At 39.7% G+C, this 25,446-nt stretch overlaps 1 protein-coding gene across 1 annotated transcript in view; it reads right to left on the reverse strand.

Annotated features, from left to right (window-relative positions):
* LOC124620854 (RUS family member 1) overlaps positions 1–25,446 on the reverse strand; it is a 122,321-nt gene that overhangs the window by 50,782 nt on the left and 46,093 nt on the right. Inside the window, exons 4-5 of the mRNA XM_047147098.1 lie at positions 19,308–19,500; positions 9,357–9,472 (exon numbers count right to left, since the gene is read on the reverse strand). Of these exons, the coding sequence (XP_047003054.1) occupies positions 9,357–9,472; positions 19,308–19,500 (309 nt within the window). The remainder of the gene's footprint in view (positions 1–9,356; positions 9,473–19,307; positions 19,501–25,446) is intronic.

Raw genomic sequence — 25,446 nt, forward strand, 5'->3', positions numbered from 1 at the left:
ACCAAGAAACAGTTTCCTATCATCGAGGAAACTGAGTAACTGAATCAGTGGTAGTGTTTCCCCACTGTGACTTCATTGAAAAATAGTGTCAAGTATGTCATGTAACTGTGTCACGTAGATATGTAGTGCAGCATTCAGTAAAAGTTACTTGGCATGCCATAATATCGAGTAATTACTTTTTGAAGGTCCCTTGTATTATTTATTTTCCTACATTAGAGTGCCTCCTACAACAGTGACTGGTCAACATGCCATTTCAGGTCTTATGAATGATAACACATGGTTCCTCCCTAACCTGTACATTTACTTCGCCTGATTTTGGGGTTCAAATGATTTCACTGTATGCTAGGAAATCTTTATTTCACTTTGAATGATTAAATTTTTACATACAATTTTGTAACACTGGCACCTTAAGCATTTTAAGAACGTCAAATCTATAAAAACAGTATGAAACAGGATTAGGTTGCTACTCATCACATATTGGTGCTGAGCGATAGAGAGGAACATTGAAAGAATACTGTTAGATATTATAAGCTAAACACACACACACACACACACACACACACACACACACACACACATATACACACACCCACACCTAATGTCATCACCTTAGCACCTGGAGAAGACAAGGACTCTGTCTGATAGTTGGTATTATCTAACAGTCTCCTTTCAATGTGTCTGTCTTCCACTAAACACCTTCTCTGTCTGGTGAATAGTAATATAATTTCTTTCATATTGTTCTTATTCCATCACAGAGTCTCCACTGTTTAAATGTATCTAATATACAGCTTTTGACTGCAGGAAAAATAGTAGTACCGGTGACTTGTTCATTTCACTGAAACCCAGAAGACAATGACTACAACACTTAACATTATCTTTTAGGTTATTAAAATTACATTCAAAGCTTGTGTTATATTCTGTTAAAGACTATGTTCACATATTAAGGAAACCTTCAATCAGTCACCGTCCGGCTTATCTGGATACTTCCCACCAACACCAACCTATCCGAACTCCGGAGATGGGAACTTGCTCTTCAATATATCCTCTCTTCCCGTTACCCACCAGGCCTCAATCTCCGCTAATTTCAAGTTGCCGCCACTCATACCTCACCTGTCATTCAACATCATCTTTGCCTCTGCACTTCCGCCTCGACTGGCATCTCTGCCCAAACTCTTTGTCTTTAAATATGTCTGCTTGTGTCTGTATATGTGTGGATGGATATGTGTGTGTGTGCGAGTGTATACCCGTCCTTTTTTCCCCCTAAGGTAAGTCTTTCCACTCCCGGGATTGGAATGACTCCTTACCCTCTCCCTTGAAACCCACATACTTTCGTCTTTCCCTCTTTCCTGATGAGGCAACAGTTTGTTGCGAAACCTTGAATTTTGTGTGTATGTTTGTGTGTCTGTCGACCTGCCAGCACTTTCATTTGGTAAGTCACATCATCTTTGTTTTTAGATATATTTTTCCTACGTGGAATGTTTCCCTTTATTTTTATATATATATATATATATATATATATATATATATATATATATATATATACATACGTGGAATGTTTCCCTTTATATATATATATATATATATATATATATATATATATATATATATATATATATATCAAATGGAAATAAGGGAAAGGGGAGGATGGAGGAGTCTATAAATACTGACATGAAACAGGAGCTATTGTTTATTTTCAGTTAGAGCACAAGGGTAACGAAATTACAAAGTAGCAACACCTCAAAATTATTCATTGAAATTATTAAATCCTTGGCAAGCAATTTTATTAATACATGGAAAAATGTAGCTCAAAGTTTCCCAGTAGAAACAAAAATAAACATTGGATTATAAGGAATATTTCAGTGATCCCAACATATTGTGACGGGCAATAATCTCCTCCTGTCAAAGTGCTAGGCCCACTGAAACTGACAGCAGCAACGAATTTTCCCATTATCATTAATAATATTCACACAAAGACACACATAGACATCCTAAAATAAAGGAATGATGGACCACAAAGGAATTATCCAAACTCGATGGAAATCAGTATATGTGATCTACAAGTACAGACAAACAAATGATTATAATTTCCTAAAACTGGATGATTTATTGAAGGGGAAGAGCTTCAAAAATTAAGCAAGTCAATAATGTACTGGTCCACCTCTGTCCCTTATGCAAGCAGTTATTCAGTTTGGCATTGATTGACAAAGTTTTTGGATGTTTCTGATTACAAAAAGAATAGTTTTCTATGTCTATTTGACCGAGTGGTCCTGAATTAGTCTAGTGTGATACATGTTTTATCAGTGTATATTAACAGGGCCAGCAAAACACTGAGAATAACCAGTACTCCAGCAGCGACAGCACTGTCCTGGCCTGCACTGACCACTACTACCGCGCAGAGGTGCTGCTCAGTCACTTCTGGTGTACTGATTATTTTTCGTGTTTTACTGTACCTGTTCATACATAAAAGTTTTCTGGTTATGGTACCGCATCATAACATATAAAACTATTATTCTGTTCATACATATTGATAAAATGAATAACACACTAGATTAATCCGGGACCAGTCCATCGGATGGGCATGTAAAATCACTATTTAAAAATCATTTTGTTTGTGAGGCAGGATGGCTACTCAAACTTAGAAAAAAAAAAAAAAAAAAATTCGCTGAGAATTCCAAGTATGGGGAGCAAGATGGCATTATAAGAAGTCCCTGATAAATTAAGGATGAGCATGGAAAGGGGGGGGGGGGGGGGGGAGGGGAGCAGAGAGGGGGTTTTTTTTCCTCTTGGTTGAGATGTACTGACCATCAGCAGCAGTTTGAACGAAGTTTTTAAAACACTTATAATTTGTATGGAATAACATTCACATAATTAACACACTTTGGAATATTAAGTATTTTAAAATTTGTGATTTATAAAAAACCTACAATTAAATTCCTGTGCTACGTAAAAATGCAGAATCCCCTGAGATTTTGTGAAATTCCTGAAATTCTTTGAGATTTCTAGGTAAAATATAATTCCTGGTTTTCCAAGTATTCCACAAGAATCGTCATCCTGGTAAGAGGAAACAAATAGTTACTTTCTGTCAGTTCTGGGCATTGTACGCGACATGTGATAAGCAGGATTTGTTTGGGATGACTCCAGCTACATGTTGGAAGGAAAAAATTGCAAATATCTGCCAAAATAACAAATAAAATGTGGCTGACAATCTGTGGGAGAGACACCTCGTATATTTCTAGTTCTTCTAAAATGTCAATTTTCTTGCCTTTGTAAATGGTATGTAATACCTGTAAATTATCCTTAATGTTAGAAACAGATTTTCCATGACAATTCATCTGAATGACTATTGCAGATTTATTCAAATCTTTTAGTCTAAAAGTGTCCATGTGTTCACTGGTATCTTACATCAAAGCTTCTGATGGTCCGGTCAAGATAAAAACTAGGACAATTTTCCACACAACATTGTAAATTCCTGTTTTTTCAAGGAACTGGCTGGTTGTTTTGGTACTGAGGATTATGTTATGTTACACATGGTTACAGCTGCAGAAATTTATTTGAAATCCTGTCCTTTGAAAATGATTTGCAACTGGGTTGAGTGTGCCTAGGAAGAGAATGCATACAAATATTTCCTTTTCTGCTGGTGATTGTGAATTTACTGAAGGTTATTATCTATCTTTAATTTTATTATATAGGCAGGTAATTATTTGTGGCTTATAGCCATCACTTTTCGCAAATAAGAGGAATTTTATGCACAAGTTTAGAATGGACTTGAATAAGCCATTTTTTGCTGTTTAGTACCCATCACAACAAAAGTTTGGAATATCAGAGAATTTATAACAATGACTTCTTGTAGTACACCCTTTGAAATTTATAAAATATCATATTAACAAAATAAAGATATTTCCATCTGAAAACAAGAACAGTTTTGGTTAGTTACAAAAAATCATGACAAAACAAAGTGGGCTCTGTCATAAGTGTCAATCTTGACAGCAAAAATAGGGAAAATCTTTATCTTGTGATGATGATTACCAGCTTTTAGTAGTGAGTATGTCCTCCCTGCACACAGATGAGTTCTTACATTCTGTGAGGCATGCACAGGATGAGACCATCAAGTTTATCTTGGGGTATTACATCCTAATCCTCAATGGCAGTTTCAGTGAGGTCTTGAAGATTGTCAGATGGATTTGAATGCTGTGCAATGGCATCTGCAACAGGTTCCATGCATGCTCAATTGCATTCATGTCTGTGGACTGTGCTGGCCAATGCATTCGACTGGTGTTGCATCTTTGAAGATAGCGAGGCACTGCTAGAGTAAGGTGTGGTCTTGCATTGTTATCAACTAGGATGAAGCTGTCACCAACTTCGTGTCTGTAGGACCTTACAATCATTTGTAGGACCTCTTGGAGATATCGTGCACCAATCAAATTGCTGTGGGTTGAAGTTAGTGGGGTCTGTCGTCCCATCATTATCGCCGCCTAGAGCAGTAAACTTTCGCCTTCAAATGGATAGACTTCCTAAACATATCAGAGTTGCTGGTGTCATCTAGCGTTTCTCCAAACCCTAACACATCTAGTGTCCAGTCATAAACCAATCTTGGCCTTTGCACCAAACTTGACATTAATCCAGTTTACAATGACTGAATGTTAATGTGCTAGAGCTCAGATCCTTCAATTGTGTCAGCTCTGTTGGCTCACAAAACTTCTTGTTGGTCTTCTGAAATGAAGACCACTTTGATGCAGTCTTCTATGTATTCTTTGGTCCGAGATATGAATCCTCGTTGCCCGGGATAACTAATTTCCAATATTTCTGACAGCTGATGTTGGGCGCGTGCAAGTGAACAGCTGGAGGAAATGATCCTGAAATGGTGATGTTATAAGAGGACAACCACTGTCAGGTCTATTGTTCTCATTTCCCATCTCTCTGTACTTTCTCCACACCTTAGATACACCACTTTGAGTGACATGTAACCAATCGGCAGCATCTTGCTTTGTACGACCTGCTGAAAGGAAAGCCACTATCCTGGCTCTATCAAAGCGTTGTATGCCTCTACGTGGCATATTACTACAGTACTCAACACAAACTCAATGAAGCCGTTATTGATACTGGACTGCTTGCGGTGTGCCGCTGTGGTAGCAGTATGTTTACATGACTGGGAAATGGCCACAAAGCATGCTAGTAGTGAACACTGTCCAGTATGTGGGCTCTAACAGGGTAATACACCAAGTGCCTAGGTCAATGAGACCTCTAGTATCACAGACTACATTTTATGATAGTATTCAAAACTTGAGTTGAGTAGTGTATTATTTATAATTACATCTCTGGTGGTGGGGTTTCTACGAATTTCAAAAGTACGCTTTTGATTCAACTTTTTTAATTCTAAGATCAAGAAAATTGATAGGCTTGTCTGTCTGATGCTCAGTGGTGAATTTGATATTTGAGTGTAAATTACTCCTTGGATTTGCTAACAATTCTATTTCATCTAGTTTACCACAGAACATGGTTACTGTTGTCAGCACACCTTTTGTAATAAATCAGTTTACCTTTTAAATGGGGATTTTCCCCCGAACAATTACTTTCCAAATGGTTAATGTAAAAGTTAGCTAAAAGACCTGCATGACTGCTTCCCATCGCTACATCATTTGGCTGCATATAGATTTTCATGTTGAATGAGAAACTATTATGTACTGGAATACTAGACTTAATTCTAATATCTCTATGAATTCATATATCTCTGTCTTACAGTCTTTTTTAATTTATTTTACTAAAATGTAGTTAATTATTTCAACAGTGTCAGTGACAAGTATATCGTGTACAGGTTCACGATGACTGGTGTGCAAATCTGGCACTATCTATGTGCACATCAGTGATGTCATTACAATAATAAGTTCTTGGAGATTTCTGATGGAAAAGTTGTGTTCAAATGTGTAAAAGTTGCTATGCATATCTTTAAGCCTCTTAGACATGTAATATGCAAGAATGTTCCTTGAATTAACAATGGGACATATTGGGCAATGAGGTTTATGATTCCTTTGCTGAGATCTTAGTTTAGGTGGTAAGGGCTTCATAACAAAGTTATGTTCGGCATTAGCATCTAATAAAATGTAATTGGAATTCATAATTAGTTTCCTAAGCTGAGCTTGATATTTAGGTGTTCGACCAGTCTTCAGTTTTTTTTTTTTTTTTTTAAATCTTATATTCAAGAAAGAACTGTAAGGTTTTGCTGATGTAATTCACTTCATACATGACTACTGCAGTGTTATCTTTATTCTGCCTTAACGACAAGGGCTTTGTTGTCTGCAAATGTATCATTAATGGAAATGAGTACTTTTGAATCAGTTTCATGACAGATGTGTGTTGATCGTAGATCTCTTCAATAATTTGTTTGCTTTTTGAATTTACAGTATTCTGCTCACTTGGACTTAGTAGAGCTGTGTCACATGCAGTTCTCTGCTGACAATTATTTGGTTATAGGCTTTCATGGTTGACATTTGTGTTACTGCTGATATTTGATTTATTGATCTGCCACAGTCAAAGGCATAATTCACTGCCTAATGTTTTGTCTTCCAGTGCTGGAGACATCATCAGAGGCTTTAATGACTCAGAAAGCTGTTACAGACTCAAACAAGCAACTGTTTATCTATATTGATGCAAAATAAATAAAACAAACAGCACCAACTCTTCCTGAATACAAGCCCCATAGCAAACATCAGTGTCTTCCACAATCTCAAGCAGCAGTCTGATAATGTCACAAACCGACTGATGGATGGATATGTGTAAGTAGTTTCACTTGCTGAGCTTGTTTGAGTCTTACCAGCTTTCTGAGTTGATAAAGCCTCTGGATGATATCTCCAGCACTGGAAGATGAAACGTTAGGTAAAGAATTATGCCCTTAGGCGTGGTCTTATGGCCATACATCAAATATCAGTAATAATTCTTTGATGTTTTTGTCACTGAGTGTAGGTGCAATGTTATGTGTGAGACTTTTATTCAGTAAACTAAGCTCAGCTTCATCAAATCAAATACTGATAAAGTTCACTACTACTGTTTTGTAAAATTCTAATTCTGAGGTGTTAGTGGTGTCAGCAGGATAATGTGTTAATTTTGAGTTATGGGACTGAATTTTCTTTTTTAATTGTTGTGAAGATGATTAGCTGTTCTCCATATAGCGGAGATGCTGTGTCACGATAGGCACAATAAAAAAAAATCACACAATCATAGCTTCATAGCTTTCGGCCATTAATGCCCTGTCAGCAGTAGACATGCGCGCGCGAGCGCCCCCCCCCCCCCCCCCCCCACACACACACGTCTGCAGTCTCAGTGAGCTGAAACTACACTGCGAGCAGCAGCAACAATGCATAATGGGAGTGGTGACTGGGTGGGGGTAAGGACAAGGTTGGGGCAGGGAGGGGGAGGGATAGTATGGTGGGAGTGACGGACAGTGAAGTGTTGCAGTTTAGACGAAGGGCATGAGAGAAGGTGCGGAGGGGGGACGTGGTAAGTAGTGGGAAGGAGAGAAATAAAAAGAAATTAAAAGACTGGGTGTGGCGGTGAAATGACAGCTGTGTAGTGCTGGAATGGGAACAGGGAGGGGGCTTGATGGGCGAGGACAGTGACTAACGAAGGTTGAGGCTAGGAGGGTTACGAGAATGTAGTATGTATTGCAGGGAAAGTTCCCGCCTGCGCAGTTCAGAAAAGCTGGCGTTGGTGGGAAGGATCCATATGGCACAAGCTGTGAAGCAGTCATTGAGATGAGGGGTATCATGTTTGGCAGCGGGTTCAGCAACAGGGTGGTCCACTTGTTTTTTGGCCACAGTTAGTCGGTGGCCATTCATGCAGACAGACAGCTTGTTGGTTGTCATGCCTACATAGAATGCAGCACAGTCGTTGCAGCTTAGCTTGCAAATTACATGACTGGTTTCACAGGTAGCCCCGCCTTTGATGGGATAGGTGATGTTTGTGACCGGACTGGAGTAGGTGGTGGTAGGAGGATGTATGGGACAGGTCTTGCATCTAGTTCTATTACAGGGGTATGAGCCATGAGGTAAGGGATTGGGAGCAGGGGTTGTGTAAGGATGGACGAGTATATTGTGTAGGTTCGGTGGATGGCGAGAAGGATTGGTGAGAAGGATAGTGGGCAGGACACTACTCATTTTAGGGCACGACGAAAGATAATCAAAACCCTGGCGGAGAATGTAATTCAGTTGCTACAGTCCCGGATAGTACTGAGTTACAAGGGAAATGCTTCTCTGCGGCTGGACTGTGGGACTTTGGGAGGTGGTGGGAGATTGGAAAGATAAGGCACAGGAGATTTTTTTTGTACAAGGATGGGAGGATAATTAAGGTCCGTGAAGGCTTCAGTGAGACCCTCAGTATATTTACAGAAGGACTGCTCATCACTGCAGATGCGATGACCATGGGTTGCTAGGCTGTACGGAAGGGACTTCTTGGTACGGAATGGGTGGCAACTGTTCAAGTGGAGGTATTGCTGGTGGTTAGTAGGTTCGATATGGACGGAGGTACTGATGTAGCCATCTCTGAGGTGGAGGTCAACATCTAATACTACTTTCAATTGCAGAAGTTTCTTTTTTTGCCACTGAAACACTATCTGAACAGCAAACTTAATGAAAAAGGGAAAAAATCATCAGCAACAAAACATAAACTTTTTTCGCTGATGGAATGACAGTTGTCAAAACATTTGTGGGGACTACTTGTTGGCAGACACAAAATTTAAGAAAAGTATAAAGGTATCTGTTATTGGAGGGTGGTACTGAGTCTTACTGCAGCAGCAGTACATTCATTTCTTTCACATTCTCCTACTGAGCCAGCAATTTTGCATTCCAATTTGACACTTCTTGCATAGGTACTGGGAATGATTAATCCTAATCAAACTTCCAAAGAGGATTCAATAACATTGCATATAGAAGTCTACAAATCTGATAAGTGTCTCCTGTACCCTTTTCCTTCTACTTAACATGTCATAAAAGCTTCCTCATGCATCCCTTCACCATCATATATGACAGAGCATACTTTATTGTGGGTAGAAACTTGCCAGAAATTTCATAAATTGTTTTCAGTACCACAAATGTACCCAACAAAATCTTCAGAACCAATGCAGAAATGATTTTGGAAAATACCAGTGCTATATCATGTCTGATGGTAGACCTTTGAATAATTTGTCCTGAAAACACAATTCTACAAATTATCTCATGGAAATTTACTTGATAAATGAGTTACAAAGCAGGATACAAATGAAAAGATAATGTCTGGAGCATGTAAATGAAAAAAGTTCAAAGTCATGCAAAACAATTACAGGTTTACACTGTGAGAGGAAATTTGCAAATTGCACTGCCTAAACTTACCAGCCTTCTGGTATTGTTGAAAGTAAAAAGATACCAACAAGACATGCAGTGAGGTTCACAAACCTCTCCTGACTTCCATCTTTGGCTGAGACATCTGCCATATTATCACGTATAGCCTGAAACCACAAAGTAGCCAAATGAAAACCTATTGTTTGACATTACTAAATTTCTCTTTAAAGCTATATTAAAAACAATCAAAACGCATTTTCACATCAGTTTTTATTGTCCTCCTAGATGTACAATTTTTGGACTACCTCTCCCCTCCCCTTCAAAACAATAAATAAAATAAAAAATCCAGTCTTAAAACACACACACACACACTGAGAGAGAGAGAGAGAGAGAGAGAGAGAGAGAGAGAGAGAGAGAGAGAGAGAGATTTTATGAAGAGAATCATTGTAAATCTATCTGTGGCCACTCTGTTACCTGGATGTAGAACTTCAGTGTGCCCACAGACTGCTGTCATGTGAATAATACACCGTATTGTACTTGAGCAAAAAAATTTCCACCAGTCTGTATGAAGTAAAGACTTATTTACTTATTTCTCATTTCAAACCTTATGCAACAGGCTGACATGGGAGTGGAATCAAAAAGTATTTTCATTTTGTATTCTAGTGAAATTTTGTAGCAGCTGTGTAGCAGTTAGGCGAAAAAGAACGTAAAAGCATCTTTGGCTAGCATGCTCAGGCAGTTGGAGTTCGACATCCAGTGTGTGTCATAAATTCAGTGTTAACACATAGGCATTGTACTTTGTTAAATCCATAGAAAACTTAATCCTTGGTGTACATATACAGTAGTATAACTAACTATGAAATGTGCCCAAAATTTTTAGTTGTCGAAATGATAATACACACTTCCACTAATCAGGCACTCATACATGCAAGGAATGGCTGGATTAGCAAGAGTTTAGTAAACTTTATTTTAGAATATGTTCATCCCTTTTTCAGGTTGTAACAATAATTATTTAGCATAATTAATATATTACTTACTTAATTCAACAACAAATATCTTGCCTATTTATCACTGCAACAAGTTTCCTAAACTGGAAAGTTTCATATATTAATTATTTGCAGAGCCTTCTAGATGCATTTATTATACTATTGTGTGTTCTACACATGTTTTTTTTTTTTTTTTTTTTTTTTTTTTTTTTTTTTTTTTTTTTTTAGAAATGCTCGACAGACATGGTGAAGATCATTTTTGTTTTACATGCACATATTCTGCACAATGGTTTTCCATACTTCACACAGTTGTTAATGGTCTTGTTGCCTTTGCAGACACTGATATGGTTCCTCTTTTATTTTCCAGATCCTGCTCTTTTCCTCTGGGCCCTCGAGTTCACTTGTCAGCTGAAGTAGGAAGTACTCCCTTTCCATTTTCTTGTTCATTACATTTTGATTTTGTATGCAATCATATCCTACATACAACCTTTGCAGTACTTTTACAAGCCATCTGATGAACCATGTCCATTCCATTCTCTGTTGCACTGAAGAATGTTATAGTTTTTAAGTTTCCTTCTTTCCTTCATTGTTTACTGCCACTTAACAAGCAGTTGGTGAGCATCATGATGCAGCCCATGTTGCTAGTTTGGTGCAGGATGGTGGTGGTGCACATTTCTGCATAATTTGGCTTCTTTACCTCATCAGAGTTTTCGTGACAGATCCTGTTCACTGTACAAACTAATGAAGTTTTGTTTTATCTGAGCTTCTCAGCAAGTTGAAGAGGTGTGATGAAATTGTCTGGCGTCAAGTTTTTTCCTTGATTTAGAAATAGCTCCATGAGACACAGAATGATGTACTCTCCAAGTGATTGCTTCTCTTTATGTATTTCCTCTTTTCCGAGTTATGGGAAAGCATTACATATATTCTGTGTCATAACACTCTGGCAGCAGTGCACAACAAAGACCATATCTGTCGGGCATGAACTGAGTGAACCTGCACTTTGTTTTGCTTCGTAATAGTTGCTTGTCTATGGTTATATTTTGGCAGGGTGATAGGAATCTATACTATTTTCCATGAACTTTCCCCAAATGACAGATAAAAGAGAGAATTTGCTGACTGGCAGGCAGTCAGCTCGGGTTGATTTTTCATCAAAATGGGGAAATCTGAGAAGCTTCTGAAATTAGTCTCTCAGCATAACATCTTTGATTAAGGTGCACACCCATGAATGCAGCCAAAAATCATCCACAGACTTATGTTTTGTACAAATGATCCATGAGCAATGTAACAGATATCATTTTTTCTGGTTCCTCAAGTGACACGGTCCAATCATTATTTTTTAGTGCTTTTTGAACATTTGATTCTATGTATTTCTTCATGAGACAAAGCACTGCTTCGTCAAAAATAACACCGATGACAGAGTCACCTACTTGTTGGCAAGTGGGACTTCCTCTCTCCTTTAGCACATTCACATCTTTCAGAAGATAAAAAATTGGCAAGCACCCACTCAGTTCGATCCTTCCTGACTGTCTTTGAAGAGACACTCTACTCAGCCAGCTGTGATGGATGGGAGAAGATTGAAGTAGATCTGCATCTGAATCTTTCTCGACTAATTCCCCCTCAATCACAAATTTCTTGATATAGAAATCCATGTTGACAAAACGTGTTTGAAAATGTTTTTCATCGAAAAAAGAATACGACCTGATTGGCACACTATAAACTGTGGCATGCTGGAAAGTGCACATACCAAGATGTACCACTTCACTGTTGGGTTGTTTACATATAACCAGAAGAGAAATGACAATAGTGCCAAACTGACTCCTTCCAACATTCTAGGTATTTCAAATGAATATCAAAGAAAATATAAATGCATTGTAAATCCTAATACATCATCACGAAGAGGAGAAATAAATGACGAAGAGTCTCATGGTTTCATGAAAGTAGTACAAAAAATTGATATGACATTTAAGAAAAATGTATGACAGTGGTCATTTGAGCATCTTCTGTCACACTAGCACTAACACCGAGTGAGGTGGCACAGTGGACTTGCATTCAAAAGGACAGTGGTTCAAATCCATGGCTGGTTATCCTGATTTAAGTATTCTGTGATTTCCCTAAATCATTTCAGGCAAATCCCAAGATGATTCCTTTGAAAGGGCATGCCATCTTCCTTCCTTAATCCAATGGTACCAATGACCCTGCTGTTTGGACTCCTTCCCCACATCAACCAACCAACCAACCAACCAACCAACCAACTAGCGGTAACTGAAAGCGACAAAAGTTAATCTAACTGTAACAGATCCCCAACACAATACTTATTTACTGAATGCAAAACAATAGATACGAGGCACAGAATGCCTCATCAAGCAGATATCTACAGGGTGGTCAAAATTAGTCTGAAAAGTTTTAAGGGAATTCCAGGGTAGGTTGCGCTGAGATATGATTGTTAAAAAATATTAAATACATTATGCCACTCTCAAGTTTATTAGCATTGGAGTTAGCCAATCAGGCAGTTGCACATGCATATTCAAGTGGGCCGCTAGAGATTGTGTAACTCAATGTGTTCTCTGTTTGGTATCCTAAGCTCAAACAAGATAGGGAGCCAAAAATTGGACATAGGATGGTAGTATGGATCCAAACCCAATTAAAAGGCTGAACAGAAATGTACTTGGCATGCTGCCTGAATTTTTTGTGCTTTGACCAGAAGAAGGGATCGGTTGGTAGGACATGTTCTGAGGCATCAAGGGATCACCAATTTCGTACTGGAGGGCAGCGTGGAGGGCGAAAATTGTAGAGGGAGACCAAGAGATGAATACACTAAGCAGATTCAGAAGGATGTACCGTATTTACTCGAATCTAAGCCGCACCTGAAAAATGAGACTCGAAATCACGGAAAAAAAAATTTCCCGAATCTAAGCCGCACCTGAAATTTGAGACTCTAAATTCAAGGGGAGAGAAAAGTTTTAGGCCACACCTCCAAATCGAAACAAAGTTGGTCCATTGTAATATGAGACACAATTTAGGTTGAATGAATGATGATACAGCTACAGTAGTTTGGTTTGAGTCGTAAGCTTAGCAGTTAAGCTTTACCAGGTAGCCATTGCTACGAATCAGGCACTCCGTCCGTATTTATATGGGTACCCTTCCTTTTTCACGTGCTTCGTCTAGTTTGAATTGATTGCTTATTTTTCTTTGATCTGATAAGTGCTGTTCTCATTGTTATAGGTGTTTACGTCACTCTAAGCTGAAAATGCATTATTGTACTGTGTCATGCATTGTTTGTCGCATTCTGATAATGAGTGTTTACGACCTGTCGCCGCTTGCGGCATGGCTTGCTTTTGTGCGCACTACCGCCGCTTCCAATTTAAAAAAAAAAAAAAAGTGGAATCGTCTCATTAGCGAAACAATGGCAAGAGACTGCTATTTGTTGTTACACTGCTGCTTTCTTTGATAATGATCAACAAGAACCAAATAACAGACTGCGTGTGACAGAAGATGTTGTGAAGGAGAGTTTAGCGAAAATTTTTCCCCGTTTGAAAATCTTTGCAGACCCACTTCAGTACATTACATTCTGCACAGAAACTAGAGTCATCTTAGATTTAAAAATCTAGTCAGTTGTCATGCTTCATTCCTGACTGTATCACTATTCGGCGTTAGAATAATACGAATATAAACATGGCATGATATGTTTTTCTTCCGCGTTTGCCGTTGTCTCACTCTAGTTTCGTGGTTTATTAGGCAGACAGGATTTAAATGAGATAGCAGCAAACACGAAAGAGTACGTGGCAAAATGTTTATATTCGTATTATTCTTATGGTGAAGAGAATACTGCATGTGATTCACAATTCATAAAAGTTCCTATTAGCAAACATCTCTTCTCACAGGTAGGAAAAAATTCAGAACGTAGAGTTGGCCATATTGACCTACATCCCAAACAGTCTTGCCAGTCGGATTTTCATAGTACATTGAAAGGCTGCTACAGCCGAAGATGAACAATACGGAATTTGTATTTACTTCGTTGGATAATGTATGAAAATGTAGTGGCCGAAACTCGGGGCGGAGAAAAAAGCTCGTCTTCTACCTTTTTTTTAATTTATTTACTGACACAGAGGTTTTAGCGCCAGTATTTATCTTTGTGCCTGCAAAGCATGCCTATGTAGCGCTACATATATTCGACGGCAGAAGTTGGCTGTGGCGGCACCTACCAACATTTTACAGAACTTCTGTTTACTTTGCACTCGATTCTAAGCCGCAGGCGGTTTTTTGGATTACAAAAACCGGAAAAAAAGTGCGGCTTAGATTCGAGTAAATACGGTAGGCTGGAGTAGGTACTGGGAGATGAAGAAGCTTGCACAGGATAGAGTAGCATGGAGAGCTGCATCAAACCAGTCTCAGGACTGAAGACCACAACAACAACAGTTACCTGACTGGCTAATATCAATGCTAATTAACTCGGAAATGGCACAATGTACTGAATTTTTTCCCTTAATTTTTTTCTTAGCACAATCTATCCTGCAACACCCTTACAAACTTTTCAGACTGTTTCTGACCACCCTGTATATCAACACACAAAGTATTTCAAAATCTGATATTTTAAATTCTTCTGAAGTTTATTTGAAGTCAAGACTGCAATTTTAAACAACACTATAAAACCATGTGAGGTGCACACCTCTAATTCCACTCATTGTTTTTTGTGAAGTATACAGCTACAGGAATTTGAGATATTTAACAGTGAATAGACAAATTTCACACAATGGAAAATCCAGGATGGAATATAACAATATTATGAGAAGGAAAGTTGCTACTCACCATACACCGGAGATTCTGAGTTCTGAGTCACAGATAGGCGTAACAAAAAGACTCGCACAATTATAGCTTTCAGGCACTAAGGCCATCGCCAACAATAGACACAAATATGCATCTCCCCCGCCCCCCCCCCCCCCCCCACGCACACACACTCACACAAACGCAACTCACACACATATGACTGCAGTCTCAGGCAACTGAAACCACACTGTGAGCAGTAGCACCAGTGCATGATGGGAGTGGCAACTAGGTGGGGGTAAGGACGAGGTTGGGGCGGGAAGGGGGAGGGATGATAGTATGGGGGAGGGGGTGGCAGACAGTGAAGTGCTGCAGATTAGACAGACAGCAGGGGAGAGATGGGGAGGAGGGGTAGGGGGAAGTAGTGGAAAAGGAGAAAAATAAAAAGACTGGGTGTTGTGGTGGAATGATGGCTGTGTAGTGCTGGGATGGGAACAGTGAAGGGGCTGGGTGGGTGAGGACAGTGGCTAACGAAGGCCGAGGCCAGGAAGGTTACGGGAACGTAGGATTTACTGCAGGGAAAGTTCCCACATGTGCAATTGAGAAAAGCTGGTGTTGGTGGGAAGCATCCATATGGCACAGGCTGTGAAGCAGTCATTGAAATGAAGGATATCATGTTTGGCAGTGTGTTCAGCAACAGGCTGGTTCACTTGTTTCTTGGCCACATTTTGTCAGTGGCCATTCATGCAGACAGACAGCTTGTTGGTTATCACGCCTACATAGAATGCAGCACAGTGATTACAGCTTAGCTTGTAGATCACATGATTGATTTCACAGGTAGCCCTGCCTATGATGATATAGCTGATGTTAGTGACCGGACTGGAGTAGGTGGTGGTGGGAGGATGTATGGGACAAGTGTTGCATCTAGGTAAATTACAGGGATGTGGGCCATGAGGTATGGGATTGGAAGCAGGTGTTGTGTAAGAATGGACGAGTATACTGCGTAGGTTTGGTGGACAGCAGAATACCACTGTGGGAGCGGTGGGAAGGATAGTGGGCAGGACTAACACTGCAGTGTGGTTCCGGTTGCCTGAGACTGCAGTCGTGTGTGTGTGTGTGTGTGTGTGTGTGTGTGTGTGTGTGTGTGTGTGTGTGTGTGGGTGGGTGGGTGGGTGGGTGGGTGGGAGTCTTTTTCTTGTGCCTATCTGCGACACAGCATCTCTGCTATATGGTGAGTAGCAACTTTCCTTCTCACAATATTACTGACAATGAACAAAAGTATTTTCTAAAGATGGAGAGAATCATTTTTAACAACAATCACTTTTCATATGTGAATAGTTAATAACAGCTTAAGTAATGGTTTCCATAAAACAAAAAACAAACAGCACTGCTGTGCTGTATTCAGCTATCTGACATTCTCTCAATAAATTTGAAACTACTAGCAAATTAAGAAACTGTATCACTTCTGAGACAACTTATGAATATGATAAATAGAGACAAATTTCAATACTAAAAGGTATGCAAAACCAAACACACAAAGAAAAGGGCAACAGTTGATAACAGATATCACAATAGTACAACTATGACTAAATTATGTTTGAGTTTGTAGAATGAAGCCTAGTTTACATGACGACACTAGCTACTGGCCACAGTGCAAGAGTACTACACATTTAGGCAACTCGTTGGTGGAACTAAACACTTTCAGCCTATTCCAACTTTGTTGACACTCGTTGCATGAGACTTGAGGTTAGGTGTGTCAGAGTGCAAACACAGTGAAATATCAAGTGAGGAATGGAGGATAATGTTTGGTTTTTGGTAAACTATGCTTTGCATAGATGTCTGAGATATCAGTAATGTTGGTTACAAAAACAAGCAGTGACATGTTGGTGAACTTGAGACTGCCCCACGTGATCTGAACATAGAAGGGCTGACAATAACTGAGCTACAGGGCAAAATTCATTAAATAAGGAGCACATATACAAATCAATTAAGTAGCAGGAGGCAAGCAAAATATCTAGCTGTGGAACTGCTCGCATCTACAAGATGTGATTTAAGTTGGTCAGTTCTTTTTTGAGGAAAACTGTTGACAGGAGGAAAAGCTACACAAATTTGGAAAGCTGAATTCTTTATTCAATATTCATTTATTTAAAATCCCATAGCAGTGCTACCCATTCACAAATTGTAGTACATATGTTTAAACTTTGAAATACTGCCATGCTTGGACACCATTATCGTCCTAATGTGGCCTGCTTCAAACAACTAATGCTGTTAATTTTAAGAATAATTGGTGTTAATGGAAATGCACCATCACCAACTAAATCTTCTAGCAGGCCAAGAGATCTGGACTGTACTGCAAATAATGTGATTGTAATTTCGGTTCTGGTAACAATGCTTCATGTTTTACAGTATCTTTATTTCTTTTACTGCATTATTAATCCTACTTAGGAGAAATATGAGCTGTGCTACCCGAGCGAGGAGGCGCAGTGGTTCGAAACTGGACTCGCATTTGGGAGGACGACGGTTCAATCCCGCGTCCTGCCATCCTGATTTAGGTTTTCCGTGATTTCCCTAAATCACTCCAGGCAAATGCCGGGATGGTTCCTCTGAAAGGGCACGGCCGACTTCCTTCCTCATCCTTCCCTAATCCGATGAGACCGATGACCACGCTGTCTGGTCTCCTTCCCCAAAACCAACCAACCAACTGTGCTAGTCCCATTGTAATATCATTAAAATACCTTCTAGAGTCTTCCACTACAATTTCTTTCAGCACGGTACTGAGGAACAAAGCTGACGTGTTTTCTTTATCCAGGCATGTAATCAAACAAATTTCTTATTTCTTTCTTTCCTTCAGCAGTGATCCAACACAATGAGTATTAACTCTGCCACAACTCATGCAGCTGCCAAAACTTTCATTTCAGACATAACACAGGCACCCACAAAATGAAGAAACTGGTGTCACAGTGTCTACAGTATATATGAAAACCGATGTCATCATGTAAACTAGGCTTGAGAAGGAGGAGAAAGAAGTTGCTACAAGAAGGGAAATGGGACATCAAATCACTAAGCTCATTTGATAGTGAATTAAACATAAAATCTGGGAGGGGGAAAGAATGCAGAAGAGGACTTACACACAAAAATCAGATACTTACTGTCCACACTTTTCTTTTTTCTTTTTTACATTTGTGAAGCATTGCCTGTGGTGCTTCATATATGTGTCTTTTTGTACATAATAATTGTAAACTCAGGAATTTTTTTCTTGTGTCGGCAAATTAGGGCACTGAAACTAATCAATGATGAGAGCTGAAAATTTGTGAAGGGCCATGTCTTGAAGATGTATGCTTTGTTTCTCTAGAACAGTTGCCTTTACTGCCTCGACCATCTGGACACACTTCCCAATCGACCCAAATTCCCAACTTGTTATACACCAATGCAGCATCCCTGTCCATGTACTCCTTGCTAGCAGTGTGACCTGCATTCCAATGAGAAGAAACAAAATGTGTGCTCTGAAGGTTGAATGTTTGGATGTCAAGCGTATAAAAATATTACATGTGTGTATGTCTGTTCTTTCAAGACATTAAAATAAATAAATAAAAGCCAATTGGTTGTGAAATTAAAACCAAAAGTGAAAATATGATGAAGTTTGGTGCAGCTGTGTTACATTTTGCCTCCAGTATGCCCATCAATCGCATCACATTGCTCTTACCAGTTCTGAGGGTGCAGTGCGCGCGTAAACATAGTTAAAGAGTCTCCTGAGAACCATGTACTGCAGGCCATCATTTAATTTCTTCCTGCTGGAAGGTGCACTGCAGCCAAAATTAATTGACAAATGAGTAATGAGTATGGTGAAACTTTCACGAATGACAGAAAAGTGCTACTTTGAAGTAGAACATAAAGATATTTATGATGTAAGCAGTCCGAGAAGGAGATGAGTATGAACCAATGATCTTGTTCAACGGGTGAATCAAGCGGTTTGAGAAAATTATCTGTTCACAATTTCTCTGTAGAATGATTTGTTTCCAGTAATTTCCAGGTTTGCTCTCTATACCATCATGACAAAGGCACTATAGTACCACAGACACAGTGTCATTTTTAGCCTGAACCACGTATTAACAAGACTCCAAATTAAGTTCCATTCTTACCAAAGATACAGAGGACACAGTTACCAGGCTATTACATGATATCTTTCAACATACCTTGCTGTCTGGTGTATTGAGAGGGAATTACACACAGTAATGAAACAAAAATTCCAACGAACCTGATGTTGTGTAATGGCTGCTCTCGTTGCACCTCCTGCAACACCTACAACTGCTTTCAAGGTTGTGGATACACACAGAACAAGTGTGGACCAATTTCTGAAGAATGGCAAAAGTAGTTCAAGACAAAATGCAACATCATTTAGGACATCAGCTGTTAGCCTCCATTTTTTGCAGTCTGCGTCCAGTGAGGTCCTAGTGAATGAGGATGACAACAACAATCCCAAAGCATAATTAGATAAGCAAAATAGCTTAAATACACTTACAAAATATGTAGAATGGCAACAATAAATAGGCCTATATAATATTTATCGATTAATGCACATTTCTGAATTAATTTTTGAGGCAGCATTTCCGGAAGTAGCCACTTCAACAGCAGAGCTATGGAAAATAGACAGGTAACTACTAGTATTAGAAAGTTGTTCCTGATATTTGAATTTATCAGTTATTCGTAAATGCACTGCACTAATCCACAGTTCCTAGATTACCATCACAGGCATAAAGGGATATACAGAAGGGTACTGCCTGTTGCAAACAAATCATTCAATGAGAAAATAACATATGACACAGTAAATAAAAGCAAAGTAGTATACAATGTCATAGAACATGTAACTGGAAAAGGCAGACAGAAGTATAAGAACATATACATCAAAGATGGGAATAGAGTAACAGAATATCCTCAGCAATTGGCAAGTTTTGTAAGTAACTATTTCACTGGTATTGCAGAAAAGCTACAACAAAATAATGCCAAAATACATGCAGCACCTATAATGAATTATACAACATACACAATAGTGATGTTCCCCACAACAGAGCATGAAGTCGGAACTATAATACTGAAATTAAAAATTAAGAAGTCACAGCAGGCATAGACGATACGCCCAGTCTCTGTTCTGAAGGGGTGCAGAGAGAGCATACAAGCCCCATTAAGAACTAATAAATGAGTCCTTTAGTTCAATGATATGGAAAGGAAAGATTTCTACTCACCATACAGAGGTGGCATTGAGCCACAGACAGGCACAATGAAAAAGAATGCTGGACATATTTCAGCCTTCAGAAATAAAAACACACACGCACACACTCACATGCACACACGCGCACACACACACACACACACACACACACACACACACACACACACACAAGCACACGCATGCAAGTGCGCGCGCCCACACAAGCGCGCACGCGCACATGAGTGCGCGCATGCGCGCCCACACACACACACACACACACACACACACACACACACACCACCACCACCAACAACAACAACAACAACAACTCATACACAGGTGGCTACTGCCCAACTGGAACTGCATCTGCTGGGATGGGTAGTGGAGGTAAGGTTGGTTTGTTTACTTGGGAAGGGGAACCCAAAAAGCAAGGTCATCGGTCCCATCGGATAAAGGAAGGATGCAAAAGAAAGACAGCCATGCCCTTTCAAACAAACAATCCCGGCATTTGCCTAAAGCGATTTAGGGAAATCATGGAAAACCTAAATCAGGATGGCTGGACGCAGGTTCGAACCATCATCCTCCTGAATGCAAGTCCAGTGTGCTCAACCCTGCCAGGAGGTAAGGAAGAGGCCTGGAGGGGGGAGTGTGACAGTATGGATGATGATGCCAGGCCTAACTGTGTGAGTGTGCAGGGATGTGATGGGGACAGGATAGTGGTGCCAAGTGTAGCATCAGGGGGGAGGGAGTGCTATGTGTGGGAGAGCATGGTGGGAGGAAGATGAGAGAGGACAGAAGTGGAGAAGAAGAAAGGATTATGTCAGTGTGTTAGTAGGATAGAAAACATGTGAAGTAACGGAGCAAGGAAGGGAACAGGCAGGTGGAGAACAGTGACTAACAAAGGTTACTGGTGGGAGAGGAAGGGGGGAGGGGGTGGAGCGTTACAGAAATGAAGGATACACTGCAGGGAGAATTCTCACCTGCACAATTCAGGAAATCTGGTGTTGGTGGGGAGAATTCTGATGGATCAGGCTATGAAGCAGTCACTAAAGAGAAACACATCATGTTGTGCTGCATATTCAGCACCTGTGTGGCCCAGTTGTATCTTGGCTACAATTTGGCATGGCCAATCATTCAAGCAGATGGCCTGTTAGTTGTCATGGCTGTTTTCCCAAGTAGTCTGCCTTTTATGAGATAGTAGATGCCAGTGACAGAACTGCTCTAGGTGGTAACAGGAGGATGTATGAGACAGGTCTTGATTCTGTGTTTATTGCAGGGACATGAAACATGAGACAAAGTGCTGGGAGCAGGAGTGAAGTAGGGACAGAACAGAAAATTGCATAAGCTGGGTGGGCAACAAAATACCATTGTTGGAGGGGTAGGGAAGATATTTCTTATTAGAAGATACAATGAGAGGTAGTCAAGAGAGGTAGTCAAAAGTCTGGCAGAGAATGTGATTCAGTTGCACCAATCCTGGGCAGTGCTGAGTCACAGGAGGAGAACTCCTTTGTTGTTGGGCAGTGGTTATGTGACAGATGGTAGGTGACTACTGAGACAGTCCTTCAGTTAAAAGTATTTTTCCAGAGTACCTTAAGCAAGTGGAAGTTGTGACCTTACCAAGAAAGGTAATGTGGAGAGCATAGAAAACTACAAAATTCTCAAAACTAACTGAATCAATCATGACAGACTAAAATGAGTTAAATGAATGAATGCAACCTTTTAATGGAGCACAGTCTGGTTTCAGAAGTGGGAGAAGTACAGTACCAGCCATTACAGAGTTCCCTTTACTGAAAATAACAACATCATAGCCAGTGATACAACACTAGTTCTCCTAACACAGAAAGTAAATGAAACCCTTGGGTTCTATTAATGGTTTGTAGCAGAAAATGTCTTGTGGTGTCATACTACTCCTATGTGAACACAGTTCTTAGTTTTGGTATTCTTTTCCACAGATTGAAGGTACAAAACATGGACTCTATTTTCAAACTGCAGAAATGTCTGTAAGAATAACAAAGAGAAGTAGTAGACAGCCTTATTGTAAAGAACTACTTCAAAAACTGGGTATCCTTACTGCACCAAGTGAGTACATATACCGGCTGTCCATATCTGGACAAACATTAATAGTTCTTTACTTACTCATGGAACAAGAGCCAGTTTGGACTTACATTTACAAGGAAAACACACACACAAAATTCAAAACAATGTTTTTTATCAGGAAATAAAACTGAAGCACTGAGAACCATAAGGGCCTAAAGCACACCAATTTTGATACTGTAACATGTATGCATGCTACTGACATCTGTTGATATTATAGTAAATGATCTTATCTGTGCTGAAAGCCGACATTGTATATACGAACATTCATGAAAGGTTATCTCTCCAATGTATCTGATATTCACTACCCTATGGGCACTTTGTGTCTGTATTTTAGCCTTTTATAGTTCTCAGTGCCCCAATTGTATAATAAATTTCCCAAGGAGGTGACAACAGTTACTGCAGTATACAGGGTGTTACAAAGAGGTACGGCCAAACTTTCAGGAAACATTCCTCACACACAAATAAAGAAAAGATGTTATGTGGACATGTGTACGGAAACGCATAATTTCCATGTTAGAGCTCATTTTAGTTTCTTCCACCTAAGCTCAATGGAGCACGTTATCATGATTTCATACGGGATACTCTACCTGTGCTGCTAGAACATGTGCCTTTACAAGTACGACACAACATGTGGTTCATGCACGATGGAGCTCCTGCACATTTCAGTCGAAGTGTTCGTACGCTTCTCAACAATAGATTCGGTGACCGATGGATTGGTAGAGGCGGACTAATTCCATGGCCTCCACGCTCTCCTGACCTCAACCCTCTTGACTTTCATTTATGGGGGCATTTGAAAGCCCTTGTCTATGCAACACCGGTACCAAATGTAAAGACTCTTCGTGCTCGTATTGTGGACGGCTGTGGTACAATACGCCATTCTCCAGGGCTGCATCAGCGCATCAGGGATTCCATGCGACGGAGGGTGGATGCATGTATCCTCGCTAACGGAGGACATTTTGAACATTTCCTGTAACAAAGTGTTTGAAGTCACACTGGTACGTTCTGTTGCTGTGTGTTTCCATTCCATGATTAATGTGATTTGAAGAGAAGTAATAAAATGAGCTCTAACATGGAAAGTAAGCGTTTCTGGACACATGTCCACGTAACAATTTTCTTTCTTTGTGTGTGAGGAATGTTTCCTGAAAGTTTGGCCATACCTTTTTGTAACAGCCTGTATGAGCTCAAAGAGGTAGCAGAAACATACCTTACAAGTAATGCATACCACACACTTAAAGGTTACTAAGAGGATTCACAGTAGTGTTTAAAAGTGAAATGGCACTACTATAACATCCCGCCACATTAAATACATGATCACTGGCCGGTGTGGCCGAGCGGTTCTAGGCACTTCAGTCTGGAACCACGCGACCGCTACGGTTACAGGTTCAAATCCTGCCTCGGGCATGGATGTGTGTGATGTCCTTAGGTTAGTTAGGTTTAAGTAGTTCTAAGTTCTCGGGGACTGATGACCTCAGATGTTAAGTCCCATAGTGCTCAGAGCCATTTTTTAAATACATGATCAAACTGTAATGTTTTTACAAGAAAATTATGTGCCAAGATCTATACTGCATGCCTGTAATCTCTTGTCATTCTCCTGAGCTCAACAGCTCACTCATCATGAGAGAACACATTTTTCCAGAAAGAGTGAAGGGAGGACATGCAGATTTGCATGAGGCATAGCTGCACGTTAACACGCTTGGGGTCAGTTATCTGATGAGACTCATGGGAAAGCAATGGGCTAACAGCACATTTGTGGTCTTGCACAGTGTGTGCAGTGATGCAATGCCAAACTATGTTTCATAAGTTATTTGGCACAAATTGCGTAATCAAAAGAACACAATAGGAATCAACTGAACGAGGCAGTGCAGTTATTAAGATACTGACCTCTTATTCGGGTGATGGGTTTTGCTATATGCGGCCATCCCACTTTAGGTTTCCTGTGACTGTTCTACATTGTTTCATGGAAATGCCAGGATATTTCCTGCAGCAAGGTGACAGCCAACCACCTGTCCTAACCTCATCTTGTTTCACCAGATATTTGCAATTTCGGTTTCAGAATGTGTAGCTGGAGTCTCCTCAACAAATACTGCTCATCACATCTTTCAAGTTATGCTCAGTGTCAACAGAAGGCATCAGTTTTTTTCCTCCTTACAAACAAAATTATTTTTAAAGCCAAATTTTATGTGCTCATTCAATAGAGCGGTCCCAAATTAGGCAGCTTCTTCTTGTTCCTGAAATGTTTCTGCTTGTGCAGATCACTCATCACAAATTAGTCTAGTGTGACATTTGTTTTATGGATATGTATTAACACATTCAAGATTATGCCCATGTCTCACTCATGCACTGGCATAACCAGTATGTGAGTGAGATTCAGACACTGTCACCAAAGAGTTAACATTATGACAGAATGAGTCATTCATAAGAATAGAATCACTTTCATTGTTATCATCAGAATCACCTGAAAACACTGCCACTTTATGTTTCTTTACAGGTCTAATGATAATGCTGTCACTGAATTTATCCTTAAGAACCATAAAAACATTCATTCATACAGTCATCTGACTCTTCCTTCTCACTAGGAACATATGAACAATCGTTGTCAAAAACCTAAAAAAGTACTTCAGATTCATTCCTTTCCTCCTGTTTTCTGAACAGGGCCACCTCTAACAGCAGGACTAACTTGAAGATGAAAATATTAGTAACTATCTGAAATATCAAAATACAATCAAAATGCTAAATAAGCTAATTTATTTGGAGACAATCAAGTCTGATACATTAGCTACTGGTATAAACAACTAAATAGAGGAATTACTTGAAATATGTCATAATAGATGGCAACTACAGACAAAGTGTAGAACACGCGAAATGAGAGTAAACTCAGAATCTGTCTGCAATGTGTTAAAAGCACAGCACAGCACAGCACAGCACTCCAACAGCAACAGCACCACCCTGACATGCACTGATTGCTACCACCACGCAGCAGTGTTGCTCAGTTGCTGCTAGAGTACAACTTAATCTTTGTTTTTTACTGTCCCTATTAATATATATCGATAAAACAAATATCACTCTAGACTAATTTGGAACAACTCTATCA

This window comes from Schistocerca americana, chromosome 1 (assembly GCF_021461395.2).
Source record: "Schistocerca americana isolate TAMUIC-IGC-003095 chromosome 1, iqSchAmer2.1, whole genome shotgun sequence".
Classification (NCBI taxonomy): domain Eukaryota; kingdom Metazoa; phylum Arthropoda; class Insecta; order Orthoptera; family Acrididae; genus Schistocerca; species Schistocerca americana.